We start from the raw sequence: 27,879 nt of genomic DNA, 5'->3' as shown, positions 1-27,879 counted from the left end.
CTGCAGTATCAGTCTTAATTAGTACCTGTGAACCCATTTGGAAATCTTTGTTTTAATTTAACGGAAGAGCCCAAATTTGAAAACTGGGGAAGCATTTTTTGGAATGGTCCCATTCGAAAGGTGTAGTGGGACCAGTAATGGAGAAGCCCCGTTATTCAAATGAGACCGAATTAACGTGATTGCCCTTCGATGCTGGAGAAGCGTGGGGTGGTGACATTTCCGGCTCACAAGTTGAACTTGATCCTACCAGCATGATCTCCCCGCAAAACATAAGACAGGCCACAAGCAATCAGACTTCATTCAGTCCCTGGAACCCATTAGGGAATTGTTGGTAGTGCTAATCGCTCCTTGATTCAAAGGTCTCATCCACCCGTACTTTACAAGAAGTCCGAGTACCTGCTTCAATAACATGATTGGGTCCTTGTTGCATACCCCCACCACCCTTTGTGTAAAGAAATGCCCCCCCCCCCCAATGCACGCACCACCTTAGAACTGAAGCATCACTGAATTAGTAATAGAAAAACACTGGGCTTCTAGAATCGAGTGAAAAACATGGTTTCAACCAATTACAGTACCTCACCATTGCATAAAGTGGCCTTTTTTTGTCCAAAAAGAGGAAGATAAATAAATAAAAGATGTTGCTCTTTATTAAAAGCGTCGGAGTGCAGTGTTTTATTGTAATCCACAGTTAACCCTCGCTCCTCAGTATCTCTTGTAAGTGGGCAGGGTTTACAAAGCAAGCGCTGGGGGAGTTAAAACAGAAAAAAAAGAAATGTGCGCTCACACAGGACGACCCGGGGAGCGATTTCAAGACGATAACTGATTGAGATGCTGATGCGCCGTGAATGGCGGATACACCTTTCCTTTAACCCGCCCAAAAAAGTATCTTCCGTAATCTGAGGATTCTGTGAGGTTTTTTTCCATGTATTTTTGACGTAACCCTCACATGATCATTGCTTTTTTTTGCAGAATGGTTCACGAGTGGAAGAGTAAGAATACGTTTATTTCTCTTTGACTCTGCTAGCAAACGCGTTGTTGGCTGGTACCCACACCCAGAAGCGAAGCCTGGGCCGACACGACCCTAGACGTGCAGTTTTCCTCTACCGCCATCGGCGATCATAGTGCTCTCCCTGGGTCATTGTTGCAGTTTAACTACAGCTTTAATTAAAACACAATTGCCTGGCGAGGCGTAAGTGACTCTGGGTGGGGGTGTGGGGTGTTGGAGATGGAGTGGACAACACGGCCTCGGGTTTTTTTTTTTAGGGTGGGGGGAGACCCGGTACTAATCCTTTATTTTCATTGAGTTCAACGCGGCCAGCATTCTGGGGTCGGCCGCTCACTGATCTCCCCTTGACACCCTCTATTACCACATGAATGCGCGCCGGCCCCTCCGACAGAAGGCAAGAGATTTGCAATTCAAACTGCGCTGCACCAGTCCAAAACTGACACGGGGGCTCAACACGCACGGAGAGGGACTGGCGTGGGTGGTGGGGGGTTGGAGAGGGTGAGACAGAAGAAGAAGGCGAGGAGGACAGAGAGATCAACATATCTCAGAAGCGCACAGTTAGGACGTCCACAGAGGACACGTTTTGAAAAGTTACAACACCGACTTGGCTTGCTTATATGTTTAGGCTACGAGGTAGCTTTGCATATTCTAGTTATTTTCAGATGACCCTGAAATGTTTTCTGCATACTTCAACAAAATGCTCAAATAAAAGTAAAAGCGTTAATAGTGCAGTGTGCAGAAAAGCGCTGTATAAGTAGGAGGAATGATTATAATCAATAATGAAAAATGTATTCAATCTCTTCCACGAAATATTACACGTGTGCATTTCTAGTTGTTGAAAATTATTTTAAAATTCTAAAAAACCCCTTTCCCCAATTATTAGTAATCTTCTAAACGCCTCCTAGCTATAATTATAATATACATTTAATTCAATTAAACACATCTTGGCTGTGACGTGCGACGGTACTTACGTCATTTCCTCTATTTCGGTCGAAAACTTCCGGGATACGGTGGTAATATGGCGGCGCCCATATCCTTACATCTGGAATTCGGGTGAGTCTTAATATGAGTTTTTAAACCCGGTCTTGCTGTGTGTGCTCTGTGCTCTGTGGTGCATGATTTATAAGTCTGGTGCAATTTTGTAGATGCGTTTCCGTATCCCTAACTAATTATCGTGTTGTTATCACTCTGCTATTTGAAACTAACATCTTTGATGTGCATGTGAGCGCGGTAGGAAAATCGTTTGAAATTGATTAATCTGACACTTTCACTGTCTTGAATATGGGATGGTTTCCCTTTTAAAAATATAATATAAAGTTATTTTGTAGAGTGGCCGATGACTGGTAGTTAAAGCATCAATGAAAGATTGATAATTCCGAGAACGATTCACCTTCATGCCTCAGTTCTATTTGAAGGGGTTCATAAAATGTTCATAAATGAACATAAACATGTTCAGACGGGGACAGTAGCTACACCCTGATTTTATTCTTCCTTATTTAGCTGTGGAATTTGGGTCTTATTGTCCACACGTGTACAGAAGATTAAATTTCATCGCTGTGGAATTGAAATGCACATGACACTGCGTTTAGTATTCAGATGAGAATTGTGCCGGTTTTGAACGGGTAGGCTGGTGACGGCCTGCTTTATTGTGGATATAACTTGTAGATCCTCAACAGAACATTAGTTTCAATATTTAAAAGTTCATAAACCCCACTCTGCAGCGTTATCAAATGCTTCGCTACGACATTATCTTGCCTCAGCTCAACGGCCGCATATTGCCGATTCAGAAAGTATGAGTTGCGGAATAAACTGTTTGTTGTCACGCTTACGGTGCTCAAACCGAGCACTGTGCCTTATTGTGTATATAATAATAATTGCTTACACTTATGTAGCGCTTTTCTGGACACTCCACTCAAAGCGCTTTACAGGTAATTTGGATCCCCTCCACCACCACCACCAGTGTGCAGCCCAGCCCCACCTGGATGATGCGACGGCGGCCATAGTGCACCAGTACGCTCCCCACACACCAGCTATTAGTGGGGAGGAGAACAGAGTAATGAGGCCAGTTCAGAGATCGGGATGATTAGGAGGCCATGTTTGGTAAAGGCCAGGGAGAAATTTGGCCAGGATGCCGGGGTAACACCCCTACTCTTTTCGAGAGACGCCCTGGGATTTTTAGTGACCACAGAGAGTCAGGACCTTGGTTTTACGTCTCATCTGAAGGACAGCGCCTGTTTACAGTATAGTGTCCCCCTCACTATACTGGGGCATTAGGACCCACTCAGACCGCAGGGTGAGTGCCCCTTACTGTCCCCACTAACACCTCTTCCAGCAGCAACCTCAGTTTCTCCCAGGAGGTCTCCCATCCAGGTACTGGCCAGGCTCACACCTGCTGAGCTCCAGTGGAGCTGCCAGTTGTGAGTTGCAGGGCGATAAGGCTGCTGGCTAAATCTGTTACCACTTAATTTATTTGAACGGTTCTTATAGTCAGTGCGACTTACATTTGTAAAGTGTTGGATTGAAGCTGTCTACCAAATGTTGTTTGTTCAGGGGTACAACAGCAGCTCCTCGCCCAGGATGTCAACTTTGCTGGTACAAGCTCAGAGCCCTGATCACAACTCCACTCTAATAACTATATATTATATGATTACCTCATGTTTTTTATATTTAAATCATTATATTATAAGCAGGTACTTAAATCCCGCTTGAGAAACAGAGCAGTTGGATTAGTTTTGCTGCTCTTCTGCTTTCGAAGGTTTGGAAAAAGTGGAGGTATGTGTGCCAGGCAGTGTAGTCTTACAGAGATGAGCACTGTACCCCTGATCAGGGCACATCTTGGACTGCCTTAAGCAGTAATCTAGTCCAGGGCTACTACTGAAGTAACTGATAGCAGCACTACCACCATGAAGACTGATCCTATCAGATCTTAGAAACTTATCGAGTCTGGTTTGGTCAATACTGGGAAGCCAGCATGCTGCTGTAATTAATGTTTGTGGACCAGTAGGTGGTGCTGTTTCCTGTGGACCAGAATTAGCAAAAAAAGGAGGTGTTGCTCTTCAGATGAGACTGTAAAGTGCTTTGCTGCTACTTTGGTCGTGAATGCTTTGGTTATTAAAGATCCTATGGAACTGTTCATAAAAGTGGTAGTGTTAAGGGAGTTCTTGATCAATTACAGTCTGTATTTGCATGATTTATCTTGCTTAATTTGTATTAATTCTCTTATTGGAATTCCTTCCTTCCCCTGCTGTGTAAGGATCTGCTGGCACATAATGGGTGCTGTGGGTTACCCACATGGGTGAAGAGCTCTGGTGTTGGATGAAGTCGGTCTCCTCCTGTATGTTTAGTGTTTTGAGATCATTTGAGTTGAAAAGCTCTGTACAAATGGAATTCATTTTTATTAACTGATCCACTTCTGGGCTCATTGTAATCTAAGGACAAATTCACAATTTTACAGTCAAGCTAAGAGTCACGATAAGGAGGGGGTTTTAAACCGTCTGAAGTTATTGCTGAATGAAGATGACATTTCTGACCTTTGAAAGTTAGTATTGCAGAAATAATTCTGGAAGAAGTTATTAAATTATTTTTTTCAGAGACATTCATTATTATATCTGCTGTACAATGGCGAACCCTGCCCTCTGACCCCCAGCTTCTCTCCCTGTCTGTGTGTCTCATGGAGAGCAAGCTGGGGTATGTGAAAAAGATGAATTCCTAATGCAAGAAATTGTATATGGCTAATAAGGTCTTATCTTATCTTATTTGAAATTTTGACACAAAACATATTTTTAAAACCATTATTTCTTTAATGTTTTTGACGGAAATTCCAGGGCGTAAAATTGTGTATACTGGCTTTCTTGGAGATGTTGTCTCAAGCAGTAAAATGTATAATACTGTACTGAAGATGTTTTTAGCTACTTTACTTTATTTTATGATCTCATATTTTGATATAAATGTGATAAAACAGCATCGTAAGAATACAAAACAAATCTTATTTCCATTGACACTTTTATAGTGTGTTTTGTTATGAGGGTACAGTAATCCTCTCTTTTATACGGTGTCCTGAAATTTGAACGGGCAAAAAGATTTGTAGACGCAAAGAGTAAGAATAGGTAATATACTATAAATTGCCTTCACTATTTGTGGTTTAATTTCTATTGCTGTATTTATTTAAATTAATAGCAAGATGTGTGTGGGTTGCATTATTTGCTGTGTAAACACTAGCCTTACTAGATATATCTATGTCATATGTCAGCTTAAATCTTTAATGGATCCAAAAGTTGATTTCAAATAAGCTGTGTTCAATTAAGATCTGACCTTTAAAGATGTACCGGTGCGTAATCAAGGCAGATATGTTATGTGCACTGATGTTTCTTGTCAATAAAATCCTTTATCCCGTCGTCAGTTTTGCTCTGTGTACGTTCCTTGACTTAATCTGGAAAAACAGGACGTGAAGGTAGAATTTGGCACAATAGCACATAGCATCCCTGGAACTCGCTGTTGCAGTCCGACTAATCCGTTTAATGTTTTGATTGAAATCTACTACTTTCAGACAGATTCCATCGAATAATGGCTGTGGTGTTTTTGTGAATAAAACCGAGGTGTATTTCATCATCCACATTCCATGTTCCTTGTCCATCACAAGGCAAGCTCCCAGTGAGGTGCATTTGCTGAGGTATGGTAGGATGCATCACTTTGCAGCCAGCAAGGCCAGATGCTTATCTCCGAGCCTGCATTTAAAACAGTGACTTATCAACAGAGTGCAAGAAAAGAGCTGTTCTTGAATATTTCTTGACCCGATGACCAAGTGGCGATACCTCCAGTGTGTCATTGATTGTGCAGAATTAAGCTCCGAGCACTCTTTAAGTAATTGCAGTTTTAATTACCCCCTCTCCTTCACTCCCATTTGGAAGAAGATAAAAAGACAAGAAAGGAAGTGCACAAGCTCAATAGCTCCCCGGCCTTTCACGGCCCGTTCGCCATTGGTAACCCTGTCCCTCTCATTGAATGCCACCCTCCTAAAACAAGCTGTTGTTTTCTGCACTACAAATAGGATTCTTTCAGGAGCATATCTGTTTTGGTCTTTCACTCTTCCTTCCATTATGTTCGCCCTAATTGAACTGTAGCACAAAAGACGAGGGTTAATCGTTAATGGCAAAGAGTGTTTAAATGACTGCTGACTGCCAGAGAATACTTAATGCTCTTTTTTTTTGGGGGGGGGGTAGGATTTCAAAGGGCCTTTTATATACCACCAGCGCTGATAGTTTATATCGCTGAGAATAGGTGTGTACAGTAGTTTTGGAAAGACAAAGGGTCTTTCTGCATGCTACTCGGGGGCGAATCCGAAATCAGTCATAAATCATTCCAGGGTTCTCGCAGGCCCGTCAGAGTAGCGGCCGTTGCATAAGGGGAGTTTTCCAGGCGTCTGGGTGACATCAACTAATAGAATTCCATTTGTAGTTTGCAAGCTTTTTTAAGAAGGCGATTGGCCTTTTAAGCTGTTTAGAAAATGAATCCAATTGTGTGTTTATGGAGTACAATACAATTGCTTCGGATGGTTTCGCATTATGGGAATGGAGGTGGATGCTGCACATTGGTGGTGGTAGTGGGATTCCCCATGACCTGTAAAGCGCTTTGAGTGGAGTGTTCAGAAAAGTGCTTTATAAGTGTAAGCAATTATTATTGTAAGACTACTGCAGGGATTATTGTGGTTTTGATGGAGACTATTGCTGGTGGATGCCAGTGTTTTCTGATACTCTGGTCTCCCATGTTTTATTCCTTCATTGAAAGCGAGTGTATGCTGAAACCTCGGTCTTCGCCGATTTCGTCCCCTGACTACATCTCCCTCCTCGGCGGCTCAGGGGTGCGTGTCAGCGCTGAAGAGTGCTGCTCTGGTACACACAGGCAGTGGAGACAGTGGACTCCTGGTCCGCCTCACTGAGCAGCTCAGACAACAGCTCTTCTTTGCCGATATCATGGGTTTGGCAGCTGTACCAATCTTTAAATATCTGGGGCACACAACTGCACAGTTTTCCCGAGATGTGAAGCGGTCTTTATTGGGCGCGCACCTGCTCGATGTGGTCTCACACTTGGACCCTTTCTTTTCAGACAGACAAAGATCGGCACTTATTGGACTCCTGATTTCTGTTTGAATAAGGCATGCCTGTTTTCTGTGCGAGCGAGGAACATCTGTGTGGGCTTGTATGGAGGGAAGCATCTCTTAACCCGTTCCTTACCTGTTCCTTGCATGTGCGCGTGCCAATCGGGGAGCAGTTTTGTTCCTCCCATAAAGCAAAATCAAAGGGGAGGGCTGTTTTCTATGACACAATGACACCGATTTCAGGTTCTGCCGAAATAGCTCTGGAGGCAGCTTGCAAACCGTGTTCCCTCCGTCTCATGTGCTGCGGTACTGCCTGTTTTCATGCTCGAGTGGCATGCTGCAAAATTAGTTTGCTCCAGCTCAAGTTGCCGTTTTGTTAGCGCAGCGGTTGTCGGTTTTAGTCTGTGCTGCGTTGCGCCGCGGAACCTAGTGCTGAATTTTCAGTCGGCTTCAAGAGAACCACGCTACAGTTTACATTGCCGAAAATAGAGTGACTTGGAATTACACGCTTATGCGGAAATCCTGTGTGTTTGAGAGAATTAAAGAGACAGACGGTGACATTTTTTGAGTGGCCCTGAAAATAAAGAAAAAGTGTGTGTGTGTGTATATATATACTGGGGAGGTCTTTTAAAGTCCACCGAAATGAGCGACAGAAGATACAAAATGGATCATTAATGCATTGCTGCATATCCAGTAATTGCAATAAGCATATTGAGTTAAAAGGCTTGGATTGCATTTTGCATGACAAAATGACCCATTACTTATAAGCTGCTCGCTCATCCGTTCACTTTTATGGGTGAGCCGGCCCAACCTCCGTTGTCTAGAATGGACCGTGTCGGAGTAATGCTATGACAAATAAAGGTTTTCCATGGATGCTACCATTCAGTGTGTTCATTAATGGAAATCCAGGAGTTGGGGGGATTTCATTATGGGCATTGGGCTACGGAGCTGTCTTTATTTGCTCTTTTCTTCCCCCCCATCTCCTCTTTTTTTTTTCCCTCTCTCTTTCTTAATCCCAGCATCCTGCTTTTCCTCCCGCATTGGGGTCACAATGGAGATTATTGCTTAGCTGGCCAAAGGGGATTGATCTCCCCGTCTGACCCTGGGGGTCTCTCCTGAATGCAGGCGATTTACTCCGTACGTCCAAGACGGACCAGGGGGCGAGGGGGTGGACCTGCAGGCCGGGACGTTGGACTGCACATCAAACATTCCTGGGGGATCCGGTCACGGAGGTGGGATCTCTGCATTGTGCGTGGCTGCCAGTAAAGGTCATGTCCAGCCCTGGCTGTAGGAGATCAGCTTAAAGGGGGGGGTGGAGGGAGGAGTCCCCACGGTTCCCTTCCCACGATGTCGGTGCGGAGAGCTCCAGGACACACACCTTGATAGCCGAGCCCGCTTGATCCCTGGATCAAAATGAAAATTGCTCTTCAGGATAAAGGACCACCAACACAGGCGGGCCTTTGTCTGCGCACTGAGCCTCCAGTCTCGCCGAGGCCCGAATTTGTGTTCCTTTTCAAAAGCAGTTTGTAACTCTACAGAATATCAGCGGACATTCTAAGGTTCCTCAGTGATAAAGTGGGGGTACAAAGCAGGACAAACAGTAACAGATAAGAGCAGGCCATTTGGTTCAGTAGTCAGTGGACAATTGATTCGGGGTTTCTTATCCAGCTGTTCCTTGAAAAAGCCGGAGTATTGGCTTCAGCAATGCACTTCTTTCTGACCCGCACAAACTGTTGTAAAGAAACGCCTCCCGTCCTCCGTTTAAATGCACTTCGGTGGAGCTTGTCCCCATGTCCCCTGGTTGGCGTTTTCGCTGCTCGTAGGTCATGTACACTCGCCTGTCAGGCCATCTAATCGCAGACCAGAGGGGACACGTGAACATCCTGTTCTCGTGCCCTGTGCAGGGCCTGACGTCGACGATCACGCAGAAGGCTTGGAGTAAGGAGCAGTCTATGGGAACCCCCAGCCTGTGAGAATCGCCAGCACGAGCCGAACTTGATCGTGTGGTTTAACTTTCTTTTTTCACCGCATAAAAAAGAAAGTGAAGAGAGATTCCATAATCCTTTGCCCCTTAAGTATTATTGTAATACATTCCGGCTCTCCTTTTGAGAAAAAGAGGCGTGAATTTCGGCCGTATCCCCAGGGCTCAGCATATGCAGTCCTGTTGGCGTGCTCGAATTATGTTCAGTGTGTGCATGTTTCATGTCCTGGTTGGTTTCATAAGAAGTCATGCACGCTTTGGAATCGCACAATTGGAAATTACATTCGCCAGTCGTCCATAAATCCATTTTGTGTTTTCTTCTCAGAGGTGGCGCGGAGCTGCTGTTTGATGGGGTGAAGAATCACCACGTGACGCTGCCGAGCCAGTCTGAGCCCTGTGAGTAATGTTTCCTCGAGATTCTGTTGGCAGAGTACTGACATGGTGACAACACTGTCACACAGTGAAGACGTGACTTGGAGATCTGTATGCGTCAGAAGCAGGGTACCTGTTCTGTGATTGTAACAGAATCTTTGAGCACGTAATAGTGGTAAACACTAGGATGTACTCCTGGGTCTTTGAAAATCAAAAAAACGAAAGACGAAAATATGTACTGTGCTGTATACATGTAGTAATTAAATGTGTCCGGAACACCTATTTGTCCTGGGTTTGTCCAGTGGTAAATCATGTGCTATGTAAATCATTGAATTGCTAAGATCCCCAACATCTAATCCAGCTGCATCTTGAAAGTTCCCCAGCTGTCAATTTCAATGACCTGTGCAGTGTAACCCTGCCCGTGCAAAGACACGCACCCCATTTTGGGTTCTGATTCCTACCCGCGACCCCGGTTCACTGATGCAGATAACTGACGTGGAAGTGCTCTCTCCCTTCCCTTCTCGGAGTGGAGTGTCCCGAAAAGCTCAATATAAGCGTAAGGAATTATTAACCCTTCAGCTCCTTTCCAGTCTGCAGTCTTAAGATAAAAACGGTCATCTTCCAAACTTCCCCCCCCTCTCCAGAGGGGGGCTTTTTCGGGGTTGTTATTTTTCTGTCCACTTAAATGAAAGTGGAGAGCGCGGATATCTCCGGGCTGTATCTACCCACCAGCGTCCACCAGGAAATTAAGCGCTGGTCTTCAGGAAATGAGTCGCTTGAGTGTTGCTTCAAGCACAGACATGTACAGTATGTACGCGCTGATAAGAAGCCTCTTGCCGATGTGACAAAAAACCGAGACATTTATGGACCTGATTGTTCCGTGAACGGGAGAGCGACTGTGTGCGAAGGATTTAGAACGAAGGGCAGCTCTGTCCTATGTGGACAGCTCCGAGCGGCCTGTTTTTCCTTCTCTCGTTTCATCGTTCTCAGCAAACACACTGACACACAGCCCTGAAGTGCCAGATTGATTGGTGCTTGGAGAGTGGTGCCTCGGACCAGACAGGAGCTGTAGCCTGTTCACACTATTTAGAACCTTGTATCATCAGGGTTAAAGGAAACCGTGAGGGTGGGGGAAAATTATTTTTGCGGGTTTCTCTTTCACGTTGTGCTTCGGATATTTTGTTGCACAAGCCTTGATCCTGTCCCCGAAGATCAAACTGTTGTGCTGTCGTAAAATATGTGGCCACTTTTTTTTTGTCTGTGTGAAAAGATTTGATTCCCCCCAGCGCTGGCCACCCGTACCCCACCGACGTCTGAATTTCGAGATCTCGGCTGGCATTTTTTTTTTAACAGCCTTTCCCTCTCCCTCGAAGGGCTCCCGAAAAGGTGCAGCCGCATCTGAAATTTCTTTCTGGCTGTTCATTCCAAAAAAAAAAAGGTCCTTTGATTGCACAAGTGGTGCTGGGCGCCAGCCATTTAGAAGCAGGCGTCCAGAAGCAAAATGCTGACATTCAGCAAAGCTCTGTTTGAGGGCACTGTGGGAAACTGTGGCCTGTCCACTCTTCCTGAGGTCAGTGGAGCCAGGAGTGCCTTTTTATCTGCCTTCCTGTGTTAGGAGGTTTTTTTTCTCTCCCCCCACACGCAAAAAAAAAAAAACGCAGCTCATCAGATATTTTGCGCTGATGACTTCATTAAATATCATCGCTTTGCGCCCCCACCCCCCCCCCAGGCAGGTGTGCCAGCGGGGCAGGAGCAGGGGAGCGGGGGTGTGCGTGCCCTCTTCACCTCTGAGGCCGGAAAAAGAGCAAGGTTCTCGCTGCTTGGCGATGGGGGGAAAACACACACACACACAAATAATAATCATAAGGAAAAAAAAAGTTTGGAGCCCCCACCCTCAACCCCCTTCCCCAGCTTTTTTTCTTTTCCTGACCTCATTGAGATGCCTTTCACACGCTCTACAGCGCCAGCTGTTCCTCTGTGTGGCCGCCCCAACACAGGCACTGTTTGCCCATCTCAGGCGCTCCGTCGCAAATCGTATTTAAAAAGGCGCTGCCGCCCCCCTCCTCCGTTTCCACCCAATTTAACAATAGGCCCCAGCTCCCTCCCAACATCTGTGAGCCTCCTTCTGCTGGCCCATTCTTCCCCTAACTGCTCCATTATTGCCAGGCATTCACTTGTAAATGGCGTCAGTGATACTGCTGATGGGTCTTTTATACCCAGCTCCAGGGTCAGAGGAAAGGTAGGCACTTGGGGGGGGAGGTGTGTGGACGCATTCGGGCGCTTGGACGGTGCTGCGGGGACAATTGTGTCAAAGACTTAAATCCTTCTCGGAGCACTGGGAGGGCAAGCCAGCGGTCCTCTCTCTCTCTCTCCCCCCACTCCCCGGCTTCCCACACGCCGTCGGCAGTGGGCTTCGGCTCTGCCCCCTCCAGCTTTTTTGCGCCCTCCGGTGCTATTTTTGCCCCGGTGGACGTGGTGGTCCCTGTGTGGCCAGAGGCCTGCAGAGTGGGGTGGGGCGGGGGGTGCATGGTCTTGCTTGTGGTCTCCCTCGACCGCGAGAAAGCGGGTTCTGTGACTCGGCGCTTCAAGAAAGGGGGCGATCAGGACAGATGTTGATCACCTATCTTCAGTCCTCTGGGTTAGGTGTGTCCTCCTGTCTTCCTGCGGACACGGGGCGCTGCTAGTTGGCAATATTCCATCATGTGAAACAGCCCCTCCTAAACCATCCCAAGTTATTTATTTTTCCCACCCATAAGCCTGCCTCTTGATAACATCTGAAAGGTTCATCTCGGGAGAACATGAGCGATGGACTTGGTTCTCAGTGGAAAAAAACGGTCACTCCCAGCTTCTATACATCTGCAGGTACGGGAGAAATAAACTTGTGCCAGTGGCTCTCGTTTGGAATTGTGCATGACAGGATCAAGCTCGGCTCTCGAAATATATATTTTTTTAATCCCATGATTCTAGTAAAAGGCACAAGCGGCGAATACGAAATGTATCGCCAAGAAGAGTTTCATCTCCCAAAAGCCTCTGGGGGGGAAAAATGGCGTCCATACGTGCTCTGATGCGGCAGTCTTGAATTATAGGAATTTGATTCCAATTTTTTTTTTTTAATTGAAAAGGGAAGAGGGTTTTAAGCTTGTGGCTAGTGGGATTTTGGAAGAGTAAAACGCAGCCTATTATGGGTTACTCAGATATTTTGCTTCTGCGCACGGTGCTTAGGCCTGGACACAGACCGCTGCCACACAGATTGAGAATATGAATTTATGTATCCATACCGTGAAAGGCCATTGTATCGGACTCATGGCTTTTTAACCTGGTGGGAAAGGGTGGCTGAGAAAGAGATTATCTGACATTTTACCTTCTGTCCTAACCCCCCCCCCCCCCAACGAAACCACAGCACCCAACAAAAGAGGTCGCCTCCGTGGCGATGGGGTCTCCACGGCAACCCCTCGACAATGGGTGACCGCCAGGGGGAATGTGGGAAGGGGAACTGGGAGACTGACCTTGGCCGATCGCTGGACAGAATGGTCAGTGATAAATGACCGGCTGTTGATCGGGGGGCAGTTACCTTCCCTGGGAAATGAGGAGCACAGAGGGGAGTGTATGGCGGGGGGGGGGGAGGAGGGTTGATGGTGGATGGTCTGCATAATTAGAGATGAGGTCTTTCTTTCCATCCTCTTGGTGATTAATGACCACCTCATGGTTCCCCTTCCCCCCCTCCCTTACCAAAACGTCCTCCTGCCTTCCTCTAGATACCAGGCGAGAGCCCCATTTTGAGAAAGAGAAAGACGAATGCCTGGAAAAGAAGAATGATCATAAAGCCAGAGAAAATAACGTTTCCAGATGTTCTCTCACTGTCGTGAAACCCGCCGGCTGTACCGCCATGGTCTTCTCCCTCTTGCACCAGTGCTATCCCATCCTGCATTGCAGCCGCATGACGCATGCTGTTGGGCGGACCTGGCAGCTACAGTGCGCAGTGCGTGTCGGGAGCGCAGGGCATTGCAGAGATGCTGGGGGGGGTGGGGAGAGAGAGAAAAATCACGCCCCGTCCCCTTGCGTCTGCGGAATGGGAGATGTGGCGATGGCGGCGGAGTCCGGGAGTCGGAGCAAAAAAAATGGTCAGATGACGAGGTTGTCCAGTTTTGACGGCGTTATGTTTCAAGCCTTAAAAAAAAAAAAAAGGCATTCATTGCTAGCTCCTGTGTGCTAAGGAGATGTACTGTTATTCTTAACATCAACAGTACAATAACCTGAGCGAGCAACCCGCCAGATTTGCAGACAGCTATTAAAACATAGCATAACCACATTAAAGAGCCAGATACTTAAGATACAACAGGTCAATTCAGGCATTCGGTATTTTCCTGGGTCAGTGGTATTACCCCAGGAAAAGCCTGATTTCATATTTCCGTTGAATATCTTCAGGACAGGCCTGATTGTGTACTTAACAATGTTTTGCCTAAGTAAACAAAAAAATCTGAGAACGTTGAAATGATACTTTTAGCAAAACTCCATGAAATGGAGTATTTTTTGAAAGAGCATTTCTTGCATGAGCTGATGTATTATAAGGCAATTCAGAAGGGGAGCCCCCATAGTTTTAGTGTAGTGGAACAGCAGAAATGCTATTTGTCTCGGACAGAGCACTGAATACCTCTGGTCTCTTTTATGTGCCAGTCTTTCCCAGTTACACATTTATGAGAGAACAATTTGAAGTGAGGCCGTAATTTGGCCGATTGGTGGACTGCTCAAAGAATTTGTCACTTTTCTTTGTAGTTCGAGCCTCGGAGCTGCATCAGCACGCGAAGGCTGCAAAGGAACAGGTAAAGGTTTCTTCCCCCGCTGAAAAGAGCAGAAAAGAAACGGTGCGTTTCGGCTGTGGAGTCTTCTATGGCCTCACCCAAGGGAGGCTCCACAGCTGAATTGTTTCCATCTGTGCTCTGCTGACTCTTCTGTAAGGCTGCCTTCATGCGATGAGAAAGGAGAAGCAGCCAGTTGGCCCATCTTGCTAGTTGGGTGGCTAGAGACTCAACAGTCCAAGAGTCCCATCATTACAGTGCTTCTTAGCCTGGTACACAGGTCAGAGGTTGTCCAGTTTTGACGGCGTTATGTTTCAAGCCTTAAAAGAAAAGGGCATTAATTGTCTCAATACTTCATATTGTCTCAATACTTTATTTGTCATTCTAGTTACACAGGTGCATAGTATAGTGAAAAGGGTTTCTCATTATATAAATCAATACTCCCAGGTGCAGTATATAAATAGAACAGAAGATAAGACAATAGACAATAACATAATAACAATGAGAGTGTCATAACAGATCATCAAAACTGTGCGAATACGCAAACAGAGAAAGAATACAACAGGACAAAAACAGTGCAAAAGTAACTAATACAGTTTTAAGTACAATTCGGCTTACATTCAGTTGTCATGTGTGTAGTGGTGTAGGAGTACAGTTGTTGTGGGTACAGGAAGAAGTGAGGAGAGATCATAGTATGATGGGAGGGAGTGGGGGCGTCACCAGCTTGACGGCTCTGGGGAAGAAGCTGTTTTGGAGTCTAGTTAATTAATTAATTGCTAGCTGCTGTGTGCTAAGGAGATGTACTGTTATTCTTAACTTCAGTAACCTGAGCAAGCAACCCACCAGAGTTGCGGACAGCTTTTAAAACATAACGTAACCACATAAAGAGCCAGATACTTAAGATACAACAGGCCAATTCAAGCATTCTGTGTTTTCAGTGGAATCACCCCAGAAAACGCCTGATTTCGTATTTCCTTTTAATATCCTCAGGCCAGGCGTGATTGTGTACAGGTGTACCTGAGCAGTAGTAGCTGTGCAGCTATCCAGTGCACTGCTCATCTAGAACTGCCTAGGCTCCACCCCCTGCCCCGCCCCCTCCCTCCAGAGAGAGACCACTGTACCCCTGGGAATCCCCTGTGTCCGGATTACCAGGACGGATTATCAGTGCTGTGCGCCTGAGCGCCGTCATCAGTTCCGCCCGTCCGTGTGACATTCCCAGACCCCGAGCTGGGATTCGGAATGGGCTACCCCCCCGTAATGCGATCGCTTCCTAAATTGTTTTGGGTTTTTTTTTTTATACTGTTGTGTTTGACCACGAAGGTCAGTTGTAAGGTATAGGGTGGGGGGGAGGGAGGGAATATCTCCGAGACATCCCTTTTTTTAACGTAGTTGCTTCTAACCCGCAAAAATAAAACCTTCTTAATTGTAAATTAGCTGCCGAAAGAAGTAGTGCAAATTTTAGATTAAAAAAGTGACGCGTTGTCCTGTCAGATGCCACGCTTCTTACATTTAGAAATGTGTATTGGAGGCTAGTTCTATTATACTTGATTCTAGCCGCCTTATTCTACATTTAATTTGGCAACACAAGAACATAAGAAATTATTGGACAAAAGGGGAGGTCTTTTTGGTCTATCTAACATGTTTTAATGCTAATAGGTAATGGGTCCAAGGATCTGACCCAGGCATTTCTTAAAGCCAGGGTGCAGGCTTCAATAACATTGAAGGCTAAAAAGATTCACTTTTTTTTTCCATCCCGCCAGTGAACGGCATTCCTAAAATCCCAGGCACGCACCTGGTCGAACTTCTCCAGGCCTGCGCCAGAGAAGACGTGTCTCAGTCCGGCACGCATGAAAAGTGAAGCAGGAAGACCGAACTGAGAAACGAGGCACAGACCCAATTGAGAACTACACTGACCGAGGGCAGCCGATGATGGCCGTGGCCCTGGTGTTAACCTTTATTGATCTCCCATGTGTGGAAATCCTTTTAGCTCACTTTCTCCTGCTCTTGTGCACGGCCACCACATGGTAACGAGACTATGAATGTCTCTCCATTGGAAAGTAGGGGGAGGGACGATGAGCACATTTGGAATGCTGTGTTTTTTTTTTCTGTCTGACTTGCTCAATGAAAATAAAAGGGACCACAAGCAGATGCAACAGGAAAAAAATGTATAAGAAGGTCTCATAACCTTTGATAAAAACATATAGTTCCAAGTCTGCTTTATTGATTCAGTCTTAGTCATTCAGTGCTAGTTTTTCAACTCAGACTGAATCAGCTGCTCACAATGCGTTGTGGCGTATGTGCTGTGACCCTACCTGATGATGCTCTGGTCTTTCTTGTTTAACTCCTCTCCTCGAAGCCATTGTTCTGCAGACGTCTTAGGAGTGTAGGAAAGGTTCTGAAATGATCGGAGGTGAGGAGGACATTTGACTCATCGTGCTCGTTTGGTTACTAGTAGCTTGTTGTCCTAAAGATCTCAGCCCAGTGCTTCTTGCATGCAGCTTGTCCGAGCAGTCCAGTGGTTCTTTCAGGCTTTTGGACACCTGTATCAAGTCCTCTGTGTAATCTTCTTCATACAAGGCTGAATCCGTGAATGATTTTTTTGTGATTGCCCTATGTTGATTTTTTTTTTCTTGAGCGGCCAGTATCCTTTTTTTTATTTTTTATATGTCCACCAAGATTGTTGGCCGTCTCGTAAACGAGGCTCCTCGAGATCATCAGCCGATGGAGACCTATGGGAGGATAAAGGTGTCTGTAATTGGCTATCTGTCAGGTCATGCCGAGCTCAGGCAGAAAGAAGACGGGAAGAGACAGGTTCCTGCGGAGCCCGGAACGGAGGACTCAGGGTTAACAACATTATTAGGTGAGATAACAAGAAGGACTTTGAACTTGCACAGCTGTGGGAAATACACCCCCCAGAGCTTGAATAGTCCCTGTTCTGTATTGGGATTTCCGCCAACAGCGAGTACTTATACAGTGTAGTACTGTATTTATTTTCCTGCTGTTGTGCTCATAGATTTTTTGTTTTCTGCGACAGCTCAATCCTTGTTTTCTGGAATTAGGATGACATTAAACACGGCAGCGTAATGTAGGATTTGTCTTAGCTATATGTAGGGGACGAATAGGTGCTGGGTGGCTGACTGTCAATTTAGGGATAATGAAAAGAAAATGGCACTCCCCAGGAACTGCTGTCCGTAGTGAGGGTTTAAGATAAGATCAGATCACTTTATTGGGTAGATACAATTTCTTGCATTAGGAATTTGTCTTTTCGCAGACCCCAGCTTGCTCTCCATGAGACACACAGACAGGGAGAGAAGCTGGGGGTCAGAGCGCAGGGTCAGCCATTTATACGGCACCCCTGGAGCAGCTGGGGTGAAGGGCCTTGCTCAGGGGCCCAACGGAGTAGGATTCCTCCGCCGGCCGCGGGATTTGAACCAGCAACCTCCCAGCCACAGGCGCAGATCCTGAGCCACAGAGCCACCACTCCGCTCACGGCCAACGGCCTATTGCTCAGCTCCTTGTGTTTGCGCACCCCAGGAATCGAAACGGAGGGCGCTAGCTGGCGCTTTGCTGGGAACTCCTGTAAGTTAAAAGAGGAGGTAGCTGCTGGGGACGACTGTAAGTCGCTAAACGGCAGAGGTCAGGACGACACCAATGACGGCTGTAAAACTCTTTGCCACTTTGCTCTTTCTCAGCATTGCACGAGCCGTGCACAGAGGACGAGACATCTGTCAGAAGTCAAAATGGACACAGCGCCGTGTTATCAAAGCATTCATTAGACAGCGCTCCAGGTTGCGGCGATGGTTCATTAGCATGCAATTAAATACATAACACAACTCTGATTGTTACTATGAAGCGGTGCGTCCCGGTGACAAAAACGCATTAATGCTGAATTGTAGCGGGACTCGCTGCCTTGGACTTCCTATTCGGCTGTGGCGGTCGGATCCGTTTTCCCGCAACTCCTGTGGGTTGCGAGCAGGGACCGGACGGCACCCTAGATCGGCCCGCGTAGGATTAACATGGGTCAAAGGTGGTTGTCCCCCCCCACCCCCCCTTTTGTGAAGTCAAAGCGAATGGGCTTGCGATTCAGCGCCTTTCTCTAATACACCGTCTGAAAATGAATTATAGAAGAAGGTCACCGAAAGCTGGGGTAGCGAACCGCAGACTGTGTGGAAGAAGGAGGCTCGCACAAAGCATAGCCCAAACACCCCCCACCGGCTCTGCCTCCTTTTCTATTCATGACTGGGTTCTCAGTGTTGCTCTTACATAAATTCACCTCCCCCCCCCGTCTCGTAATGCCACAACGCTGCCAGATGTTCGTTTTTAGGTTGGCGTAAGTCAGTCTAGGCTGGCACCAGCCTGCCCCGACGCCACCATGCGCCGCGAGAGGACGGGAGAGGGTGGGTGCGAGCCAGGGACCCGGACCGCGCTCCACCCCCTTAACACACACACACACACACACACACACACACACACACACACACACACATCTCCCTCCTCTCCCCGAGCCGAGAACAGGAATCAATTGTGAGAGGGACAGCAGAAGGGGGCTGTCTTCCCTTCCTTCGTTCACGCCATTCCTTCTCTCTCCGTCTCTCTCTCTTTCCGTCCGCACCCCCGAGGAGCAAACTGGCTGGAACCGGCAGGAAAGGCTCGTGGCTGCTGGTGGTGGCGGTGGTGGTGGTGGTGGATGGGGGGGGCACCCGCGGATGCAGGCAGCCGCAGTATCAGCCTCACTCCTGCCCGCCAGTGCAGGGAGAGAGGGTGCGCTACACACACTGATGCGGATGCGCCGGAGACGGGAGAGAGGGGGCCTGTCTGCGGTGTGCACGCCCGTTGCGAGGCCCCGACTGTGGCTTGTGCGCTCCTCTCCGCCTGCTGCGCGCTGCTGGCTCTGCCGCAGGGCTCTCCGTGAGGCTGCCCCCCTTGTATACAGGCGCACCAACACGAGCGCTCCGAGTGTCCGCAATCAAGAACGTGCACCATTCTAGTGAGCCGGGCTAAAAACGACCTGGTCCTGCTGCATCGGGCTTCAAATCTAGTCTTGCTCGTTCTAGGCGCGCAAATCCGTTCATAACCGCTTCGGACAATCATTCTCTTGATGCGGCGTGATGGGTGGTGCCGTCCTTTCGTTTTGCACGTTCGGCTGTCGCTTGCGGGGGGGGGGCGGGGTTTATTTCCTCCTTCCCGAGGAAGAGGAAGGTGAGGATCTCCAGGGATGAGCAGTGGGACATCCACATGTGTCGACACGGTGGGCGATTTAGCTGGATAACAGTCATTAGACGAGAAGCATCCTTTCAAAAACTGCAAGAAGACAGCACCTGGATTCTAATTCTGAGTTAGGTTTCCTGTGATATAGCGATTCCAGACAACTTCCACATTCCTTATTTACTGACTGGTGGCCCTGCGCACTGATCCTGAGCTTTATGCTTTCTGCACAGCCTCATGGAAACTGGAGAGAGTCACCCCAGCCCTGAAAGGACAGGCTCTGATGATTGCGCCTCTGGTCTGTTTGAGGACATGTTCACTGTTCACCATTTCCGCTAAATGCAGCATTGCACGAGTATCACGGCTTTTGAACGCTACAGACAATTGCTCTCCATACTGTGTTTGGAAAGGGTCCCGGCCCACCTGTCCCTTCTTATTGCCAGTAGCTAAGTGATCCCAGCCTTTCCCTGAAGGAATGGCGGGATATCAACTTCAACCACGGGGCATGCCACGCTCCAGACTCGCGCCTTCCCTGGGGTGAAGAAATGCCTCTCGTTCTCAGTTTTCAATAATGTTTTCGCTAATGCATTTTGTCTGGCTGCTCGTCTGCGAGAAACGTTGCCCGGAGAATGGGATGCCAGCTAGCATCTGACTGGGTCATCGTGAGGGACCTCCTGGAAGTCAGGGGGTCAGCCCGCTGGTCTGGGCCGTCGCCTTCAGACTTTTAAGGGCTACAGCCCAGGCACTTTCCACACAATCAGCAGAATGACTGCAGCTCACCTCCCGCATGAAAATGATTGCCTTGCCTGGGGGCCATTAAGGTGTAACGTGGACGGCCGAGAGATGCAGTTGCCGTCTTCTGTGGGCTACAGAGTATCTGAGGCGGCAGCGACAGTGGAAGAGAGACGGAAGACCACAGGTAGAGGCGTCGCAAGTGAGCATTCTTGCTGACTGATGTGTTCAAGCAAGCCGGTGAAAGTGTGACGTGGGGAGACACCTCCTTTAGCACAGGAACGCCTGTGATGCAGACTGCAGGCACAGTGCCGCTCGGAGAGCAACATCGACAGGCGGCAGTGCTTCTGGTGCTGCGGGCGAATTTTGTGAAGTGCCAGTTTGCCAGCAGGAAAATTTAAGACCAAGGATGATCATGGGGCAGTTTGAGGAAGAACACATCAGCTGATCTGAGTCCAACAGAACATCTGTGGGACCAATTCCCTAATGCCATCAACAGAACTAAACTGTCTGGCTTAGAAACTAGTTGATGGATAGAAAACAGAAAATACTAGGGTTCAAATCTGGGAGTTGTAATTAGTGGAGTACCACAGACGTATGTGTTAGGATCACTAAAAGGCCTCCTTTTTTATACATTGTCTAGGATCTCGTTTAGCTGACTGTACAGATGTTACCAAAACAGTAGGTTTAACAAACACTATAAAAGTTGCAAAGAAAAGTCCGAAGGATTCAGACATTTATTGTTGTGTGCTGAGAACAGCAACTGTAAAGACAGAAAGGGAATCGAAGCTTGAATAAGGTACCTTTGGGGGGGAAAAACAAAGGTGTTAATATTGATACATTTTCTTCATCTAGACAATGTGGGGAAACGATATAAACGGACAGTCGGAGTTTTGAGTTATTGGCCTTCGGGATTTGAAAGTCCTGCCAGGAGAAAACTATGAACGCTAAAACGGGGTTTCAAAAAGGAGGAGTGGAAGATTTCAAGTGAGCAAGTTGCTCTCCCGAAGAGGCGAAGATCTGAGCAGTGGGCTTCAATAAATGGGCTCTTCTTTTATTTAGACACATAAAAAACACAATTTCAGGCCACGAAGGCCTAAATGGGCTCTTCTTTTATTTAGACACAAAAAAAAACACAATTTCAGGCCACGAAGGCGTAGAATATTAATAAAACGGATTTTAATCAAAAACTCTGCAATGTACTCTTCAGACCTCATTTAGTATAATGTGTTCTGCTTTTGTCACAGTGATACAGAAATGTGGACTTTGCTGACCTGACATCGGAAAATAACCACATACCTTTCCAGGCTCAAAGGAATGTCCATCATTGACAGGTTAAAAGAACCAAATCTTTTTGGTCCAGGCAGAGAAGACAATGATGGGACCTGATGGTTTTGAAATCGTTACCCCCATCTTCTTCTCAGACAAGGCTGGGTGACATCTTTGGATCAGTTAGCTACAAACCAAGCCAGACAAAGTGCATAGGCTGAAGAGCCTCTTCTTATTTGAGAAATTCGTATTCGTACGCCATGGCCTGTACGTCTCCACCTTTCTGCAGTGACACAAGAATTGCAGCCACGCATCCCACAGCAGTCTGACTGAGGCTGACCAGGGCTGTGTGTCACTGCGCTCCGGGGTTGTGTTAATACGCAGAGAAGTCGCACCCAGCCTTTGTAATGTTTTCAGTGTTTCAGATTTTCTGCTGTAATCTATCATGATTTTTCTTCTCCATTTCTTTATTTATCTTGTAATAATATTCTCACGCCTGAAGAAGGCTTCATGGCTGAAACATTATGTTTTCTTTTCAGCATGGAATAAACCTATTACTTTTTCCTTATTATGTAAAAGTATTTGATATCTGAATTTAGCATATTTGATTACATTCATTAAACCTTGGTGTTGTGTTGCTTGTATTGTAATGGGCTACAAATGCATTGTTCATTTTAGATGCCCAATTGTGACTGTGTAATCCCTGTTTTTTCACTATTGGAGTATGTTTCCTTTTATAAGGTAATTAAAACTATTACACATGATGTGGAGCTTCTGAATCGTCTTTCATAAGACTACGCAATTTGTCCGTTGGTTTCATTTATTGGAACTTTGCATCAGTTAAGATGGAAGTAAATGAAAACTTGATTTCAAAATGCCTAGGCACCCGTTTCCCATTCCTAGCTAAGGGCTGTTACACAGAATTGTATTTTAATGATTTGTTGAGCTACTTTGATTTAAAAAATAAATGTTGGTGTCTTTGGAACATTTTTATTGCTTAAACATTTCTCCTGGGTTTCAAGCTGTTTTTAACTTTTACCTTGCAATTTCTAAAGATGTTGAAGATTGCTGCTATGTTTTTTTTTTTAATGTCTTTTGAAATACTTGAACAAACAGCTGATTGAAATCTCGTATTGAATTTTAAAGGGCACCATGGGAGACCCGAATGAGAAGCCTGGTGGGATGTTATGCACAGACGGTCTTTATTCTTTGAAGTGTTTTCTGTGTTTTATAGGGAACATGAAGCAGTTACTCCTGTGGATCAAGGGAAACCTGTTGAAAGAGAGGCCTGAACTCTTCATACAAGGGGATACAGTGTAAGTACATATAAAATGAAACAATTTAACACCTGGATGGATGTGGTTTCATTTCTGATCTTTGCTGTACACATTTATCTTCCAGAACCAGTGCAATACTTTCACGATTCCTACTTTATTTGTTACACAAAAGTGGCTCTAGAAATTTGTAATCCATCCCAATGCTGTTTCACAAGTAAAAAAACCTACTTCTGCCGGGCTTCCGAAACAGTGTTCCGACTTCAGATGCAGCGTCGATAGGGCTTTGAAGGGTGTTTGACAAAACTTTCAGTTCATTGGACTTTTTATGGGTCGCCTTGAATGAATTTCATTCCCTTGAATGATTACCGAATTTTGCAGTCGCCCCCGAGTTGAAATGAATTTGAAGTCTCTGCAGGAGAATATTTGTCCACGCACAATTCCAAACTAAGCTGTGATAATTTTAATTTCTGTGTATTATTCATGTTGATTCTCCTTTGTCTATCATGCTGATGTGTCTTGGTGATCATCCCTTTTAAGCCCACGTTATACTGCCTCCCTGGTGTGTGCACTAGGACAGAAACAGTGGAGTTGTAGCAGAAGCCTCAGCCTCTCTGACGCGGTTTCAGTGTCTGATTAAACAGCGGTTTTCCCGGAGAGGCCCCGGATTGTGTCCGTGTAGGAGGGCTTTCCCCCTCTCCCGCTCGGAGACGCCCGCAGTGGGAATTCATCTCACCTCACTGACTCTCTTTCTCTCTCCTTCTGCCCTGTTGCCCCCCCACACACACACACACCGCCCACCCCTTAACCTTCAGCAAATGAAATGAAAAAAAAATGAAAATGCCACTTTACAGATTCTGCAAAAGGCAGAAGATGAGGCCGCGTTAGGCAGCTAAGAGATCTTGCTTCCAAGACCCTTCCGAGACACTTTTGCCTCTTTTCATCCTGTAACTGTGCACCGCAGATTCACCAAAGCTCACACACTCCGAAGCCAAGCCGCAGACGATTACAGCATGTAGGAGATCAAACAGGATTTCCTTCAGCTCTGATCATTAGCCGATATCGCCTACCCCCTCCTTTTTTTTATCCCACTCTCCATTCTCTCTGCTTCGGTAGGAAGCTTGGCTCGAAATTAATAGAACAGATCAAATTTCCACAGCCAGTTTTTCTTTCTTCCTCCGCTGCGTAATTAAGTAATAGCACTCTGATGAGCAGGCATTGCCTTGCAGTAAGCGCTTAAAGAGTGGGAGAACCAGAAAAGGGACATATTGGGTCAGACGGCAGCCCCGTGCTGGTTGATTATGGGGTTTTTGTAGCCAGCGTTGTTTTTCTTGAGCATCGATGTGTGTGATTGCATATATAAAATTTTTCTGGTGTTTTTTAATTGCATTGCATCCAATTAAAAAATGTTTTTCTCCCAACGCCCGAACGTGACTCTGAATTTACTGCGCTTTTATAGTTGGAGTTGAAAAATCAAGCCCAGCAGTTTTTGCTCAGTCAGGGGCTCCCTGCACCTCTCTGTCACTCTGAAGCAGAGCCTCCCTGATGTTATTACAAATGGGTTTTTTTTTTTCAGCCTACTTAACCTAGATTAAATTGTGGCAAGGTTTCTTTCCTTTGCAGGCAAAGAAATCTCTGCCAAGATCAAGTTTTGTGCTGACAGTTATTGCCAAGACAGTATAAGTGCTGTTTTCAAGCCAGCTCTTCATAGATCCTGCAGTGGGCTTTTTCTGGGCTGGGGTGGCACTGATGTGATGTGATGTTATGAGTAAGAAATCCTTTTGACGCTGCTCTGAACAGCGCAATTTATTTGGGTTTGTTTTTAAAAAAAACCCAGCTACAGCTTTGAATGTATCTGGGTATCCTTGCAATTTCTGATAGGTTAGGAAAAAATGTCAACTTTAACACAGGAAAAGTTGACATAGCAGGTTATCTGCAAGCTGCTATTTTTTCGTTTGTTTTCACCTCATACTCCCGATACTGTTGATGAAAGCAGACTGCGCAGCATTAAATTCCATTAAACAACAAAAGCGGTATCTGTTTACGATGCATGTCGGCTTAAGAAAATTATGCCGTGCTAAGACGTCTTATCATTTAATGATTCGGTTTTGTTTTCTTAAAGGCCCCTTGCACGAACCCCCTGCTAAGCCACTTCTTTTTTCAAGATTTTCCTGAAATCCGTGTAATATGCCCAATACCTTGATATTGGATTAAGAGATTATCATGCCTTCAGTCGGTTGCTGATGTACAATGCGTTGTGCTTTTTTTTTCTAGGAGACCTGGCATTCTGGTGCTCATTAACGATGCAGATTGGGAACTGATGGTTAGTAGTCTTTTGCAGTTTTTTCTTACACAAAAGCCTTTTTTTTTTGCTAGTGACGTTATGTGCGTCCCTACAGGAGCTCGCAGAATTGGTCCAGGCTTGACTAGTTACCTCCCTGAGTCGGCTGCTGAGTTAATGTATCTGTCCAGTAACCACGTAAAATTTGAATAGCACCTTGAGTTTTGCAAGGATGTTAAAGTCGTTACTTTCCTTTCTGGCTCAGTGAGCACTTTTGTCGGCACAACAGCTTATGGCAACTATAAGCGCTCTTCGCCCATTCTGTAACTTAAAAGGGGCCTACATTTGGAAGGAGAATTTCCGGGTCGGAGATATGAAATGAATGGATGTTAGATCTTAAGATGTTAATTTGGCGATCCCAAAACCATCATGTTCAACTTCTGGCTCTGCGTGTCAGGCCACTCGACTCATCAAAGCTACCACAGCCTTCTCGGTTGGTGGCAGCAGTTTCAAATTTAATGATCAGGGGCGCTGCTCTGGATTTAAATGAATTTGAAAGATTTTGGAACTTCCTGTTACCGTGAAGGTATGCAGGAAATAACGTGTCGAGGTGTAGCCATCTGCTGTCTGCGCACAGTACACCTTCCTGGGATAATTTATTTTGAATCTGTCGCTGATAAAATACCACCTTCATTCTTTCCGTTGTGCTCCTTTCTTACAGCATTGGAAGGACACTGCTGACAGTATTTCTGTGTTTTGTGCAGCTTGTTTTTTCTCTCGGCTAGGAGAATTAAAATCGCCAGACTTTGTCGCCGTCATCCACTTCTTAAATACTGTTTCTTCTGCTTAGTGAATTCATTTTCATAAGGGCCCAGTGTTCAAGCAGTGCCTAGCCTTCTTTGGCAAATGCCTACATGGCCAGACCAGAAGGCTCATTTGCTACTGCTGTAACATTACTGTTCAGATCCCTGCTTAAACCCAGTCAGTCAGCACACCTTGGCCAGTGGGGGGAGTCACAGGAGATCTGCACTCTGCAGTGGGTTGCATATTCATTTATTTCCGCACATAACCCCCGGGTCCATAAAACCACAAGGGAGCTCTGTTGACTGGTTATTCCACTGCAAAATGACAAACTGTGTTGCTCCTCTCCCAAACTCTGCTGTATCAATAACAGCCAAGGTTGTTGTTATAGCAGAAACCACTTTTTGGTGGGGTTTAGAAAAATTATTGATGTGTACAACATAAGATTGCGTTTTGATATGATTGCGATAGCGATATGCACAGTCGTGTATATTCCGGATCTCTTTTTTTCTATAGCAGAATAACACATCTCTAAGCATTCGTGTGGGCTCTTATTGTATTTTTTTTATGCCGGTAAATCTGTTTTGTCTGAGTGTGCGCCTGGTGTAGATTATGCAAAAAGTCTGTAACTTTCTCTGCAGATTACCAAAGAAATCTAAAAAAACATGTTTTTTTTTTTGTGTGTGTGTGTGCATATTCCTCCTGTAGGGTGAGATGGATTACAGACTTCAGCACCAGGATAATGTGGTGTTCATATCCACACTGCACGGGGGTTAGGAGAGACCCGCAGAGTTGGAGCACAAAGGATTCCTGACCCATTCGCCAGGCGGCTAGGCATCTCTGTGCTTTTGTGTCAAACTAAACGGGCACTTTCCTCAGGAAAGACCCTCTCCCTTTAAAGAGCACTGTGGCCTTGCTTGTTAAATACATGAGTGATTTAACCCACTAAACGGCTGGATTAGGGGGGGGGACATTTTGGGAAATTCGTTCGGAGAGTACTGTAGGATTAAAGGAAAGTATCCCCATATTGTGATCTTTAAATCGAGTAACCCACCCCCTCCTCCCCCAGTGTTAAAGAACTAGTTTTCTATAGGATCTTCCTGTACTGCAGAAATTTGGGAGAGTTCACTGTAGGGTGACACCTGCATCATCATCCTCGAAATGTAATATTGTTCTAGATTTTTGGCACAGGAAATTCTCTGTCTGCCTGAAAAAAATCGGTTTGGTAACATCTCGATTTTTTATGTTTGTACAACTATGTGACACAGTCGATACAAATGGACATCATTAAATAATAATTTAATGTGTGTTAACAGGTTTTTCCTCTAATGCTGTTTACAGTGTGCATGAAAGAAGCTATGTAATATCTTTAGTACCCTATTTAAACCTAAACACTTAAATTACTCTTTTCTATTAGTAAATTACATTTGGGGAAAAAAAAACTATTTTTCCGTTGTTGTTTAATTAGTAAACTGGAGTGTTCACCTTAGAGAGTGTTTCCTTTCGAATTCCCTATTTTAAATACATGTAGAAAAATAGTCATCCTTACTACAGGAAGTGTACCAGCGCAGAAAAGTCAGGCGACTCTGTTTTGGGTTTCTGTCGGTATCTGACCCGGTCCTTTGAAAGTTTCAAATATAACCAAAATAAATGAAACGGGATGTGAAATAAATAAGAGCAGAGCACACGTTATATACACCCTGTAATACGAATTCTATCAATAACTGTGCAGCCTTGCGAACGCAGTGCTAACTGAAGGACATGAATGAATTGTGGATATGTATGTATTTTATCAGACGAAATTTCACAAGTCTGTCCAGCTCGCGGTGGCTTGTCTTATTTTAATAAAGCGTCTGTGACAAATGTCGTGTCTGCGAATCACCTTTACGTAACGGAGCATCTTCTGAGCTCTTATTGATAGCCGCGTCCATTTTTATGATTGTGTTCTGTTTTTTTTTTTAGCTCAAGCTTGGAAAAGTGTGCTCGCTTTTACGTTTATAGAAAATGCATGTAATACGAAGGCAGCAGACAGAAAAACGCACAGTATAGTGCTCACACCTAATATGTT

At 45.7% G+C, this 27,879-nt stretch overlaps 1 protein-coding gene across 4 annotated transcripts; it reads left to right on the top strand.

Moving 5' to 3' along the window:
• The first annotated feature begins 1,949 nt into the window (after positions 1-1,949).
• On the top strand, positions 1,950-27,674 carry urm1 (ubiquitin related modifier 1). Of its 4 annotated transcripts, XM_015366800.2 has the most exons (7): positions 1,998-2,059; positions 8,120-8,332; positions 9,407-9,477; positions 17,020-17,109; positions 22,690-22,771; positions 25,004-25,052; positions 26,520-27,674. In XM_015366800.2, exons 2-7 carry the CDS (start codon positions 8,220-8,222, stop codon positions 26,586-26,588), a joined length of 474 nt encoding a protein of 157 aa, XP_015222286.1. In that variant the 5' UTR covers positions 1,998-2,059; positions 8,120-8,219; the 3' UTR covers positions 26,589-27,674. The 4 variants fall into 4 exon arrangements, with proteins under 4 accessions (XP_015222287.1, XP_006640589.1, XP_015222286.1 ...); XM_015366801.2 differs by lacking the exon at positions 8,120-8,332 and having other exon boundaries at positions 1,950-2,059; XM_015366802.2 differs by lacking the exon at positions 17,020-17,109 and having other exon boundaries at positions 2,006-2,059.
• The last annotated feature ends 205 nt before the right edge of the window (positions 27,675-27,879 follow it).

Source organism: Lepisosteus oculatus, chromosome 24, assembly GCF_040954835.1.
Source record: "Lepisosteus oculatus isolate fLepOcu1 chromosome 24, fLepOcu1.hap2, whole genome shotgun sequence".
NCBI lineage: Eukaryota > Metazoa > Chordata > Actinopteri > Semionotiformes > Lepisosteidae > Lepisosteus > Lepisosteus oculatus.
The sequence above is the reverse complement of the archived record's forward strand: the minus strand, read 5'-3'. Positions and strand labels throughout refer to the sequence as shown.

Bases quoted from the DNA above. Each gene is read 5' to 3' on its own strand.
- urm1 (XM_015366800.2), top strand. From the start codon at position 8,220: ATGCAGGCGATTTACTCCGTACGTCCAAGACGGACCAGGGGGCGAGGG. The intron at 17,110-22,689 runs GTGAGATAACAA...TGTGTTTTATAG, and splicing joins AGGGTTAACAACATTATTAG to GGAACATGAAGCAGTTACTC. The intron at 25,053-26,519 runs GTTAGTAGTCTT...TTCCTCCTGTAG, and splicing joins ATGCAGATTGGGAACTGATG to GGTGAGATGGATTACAGACT.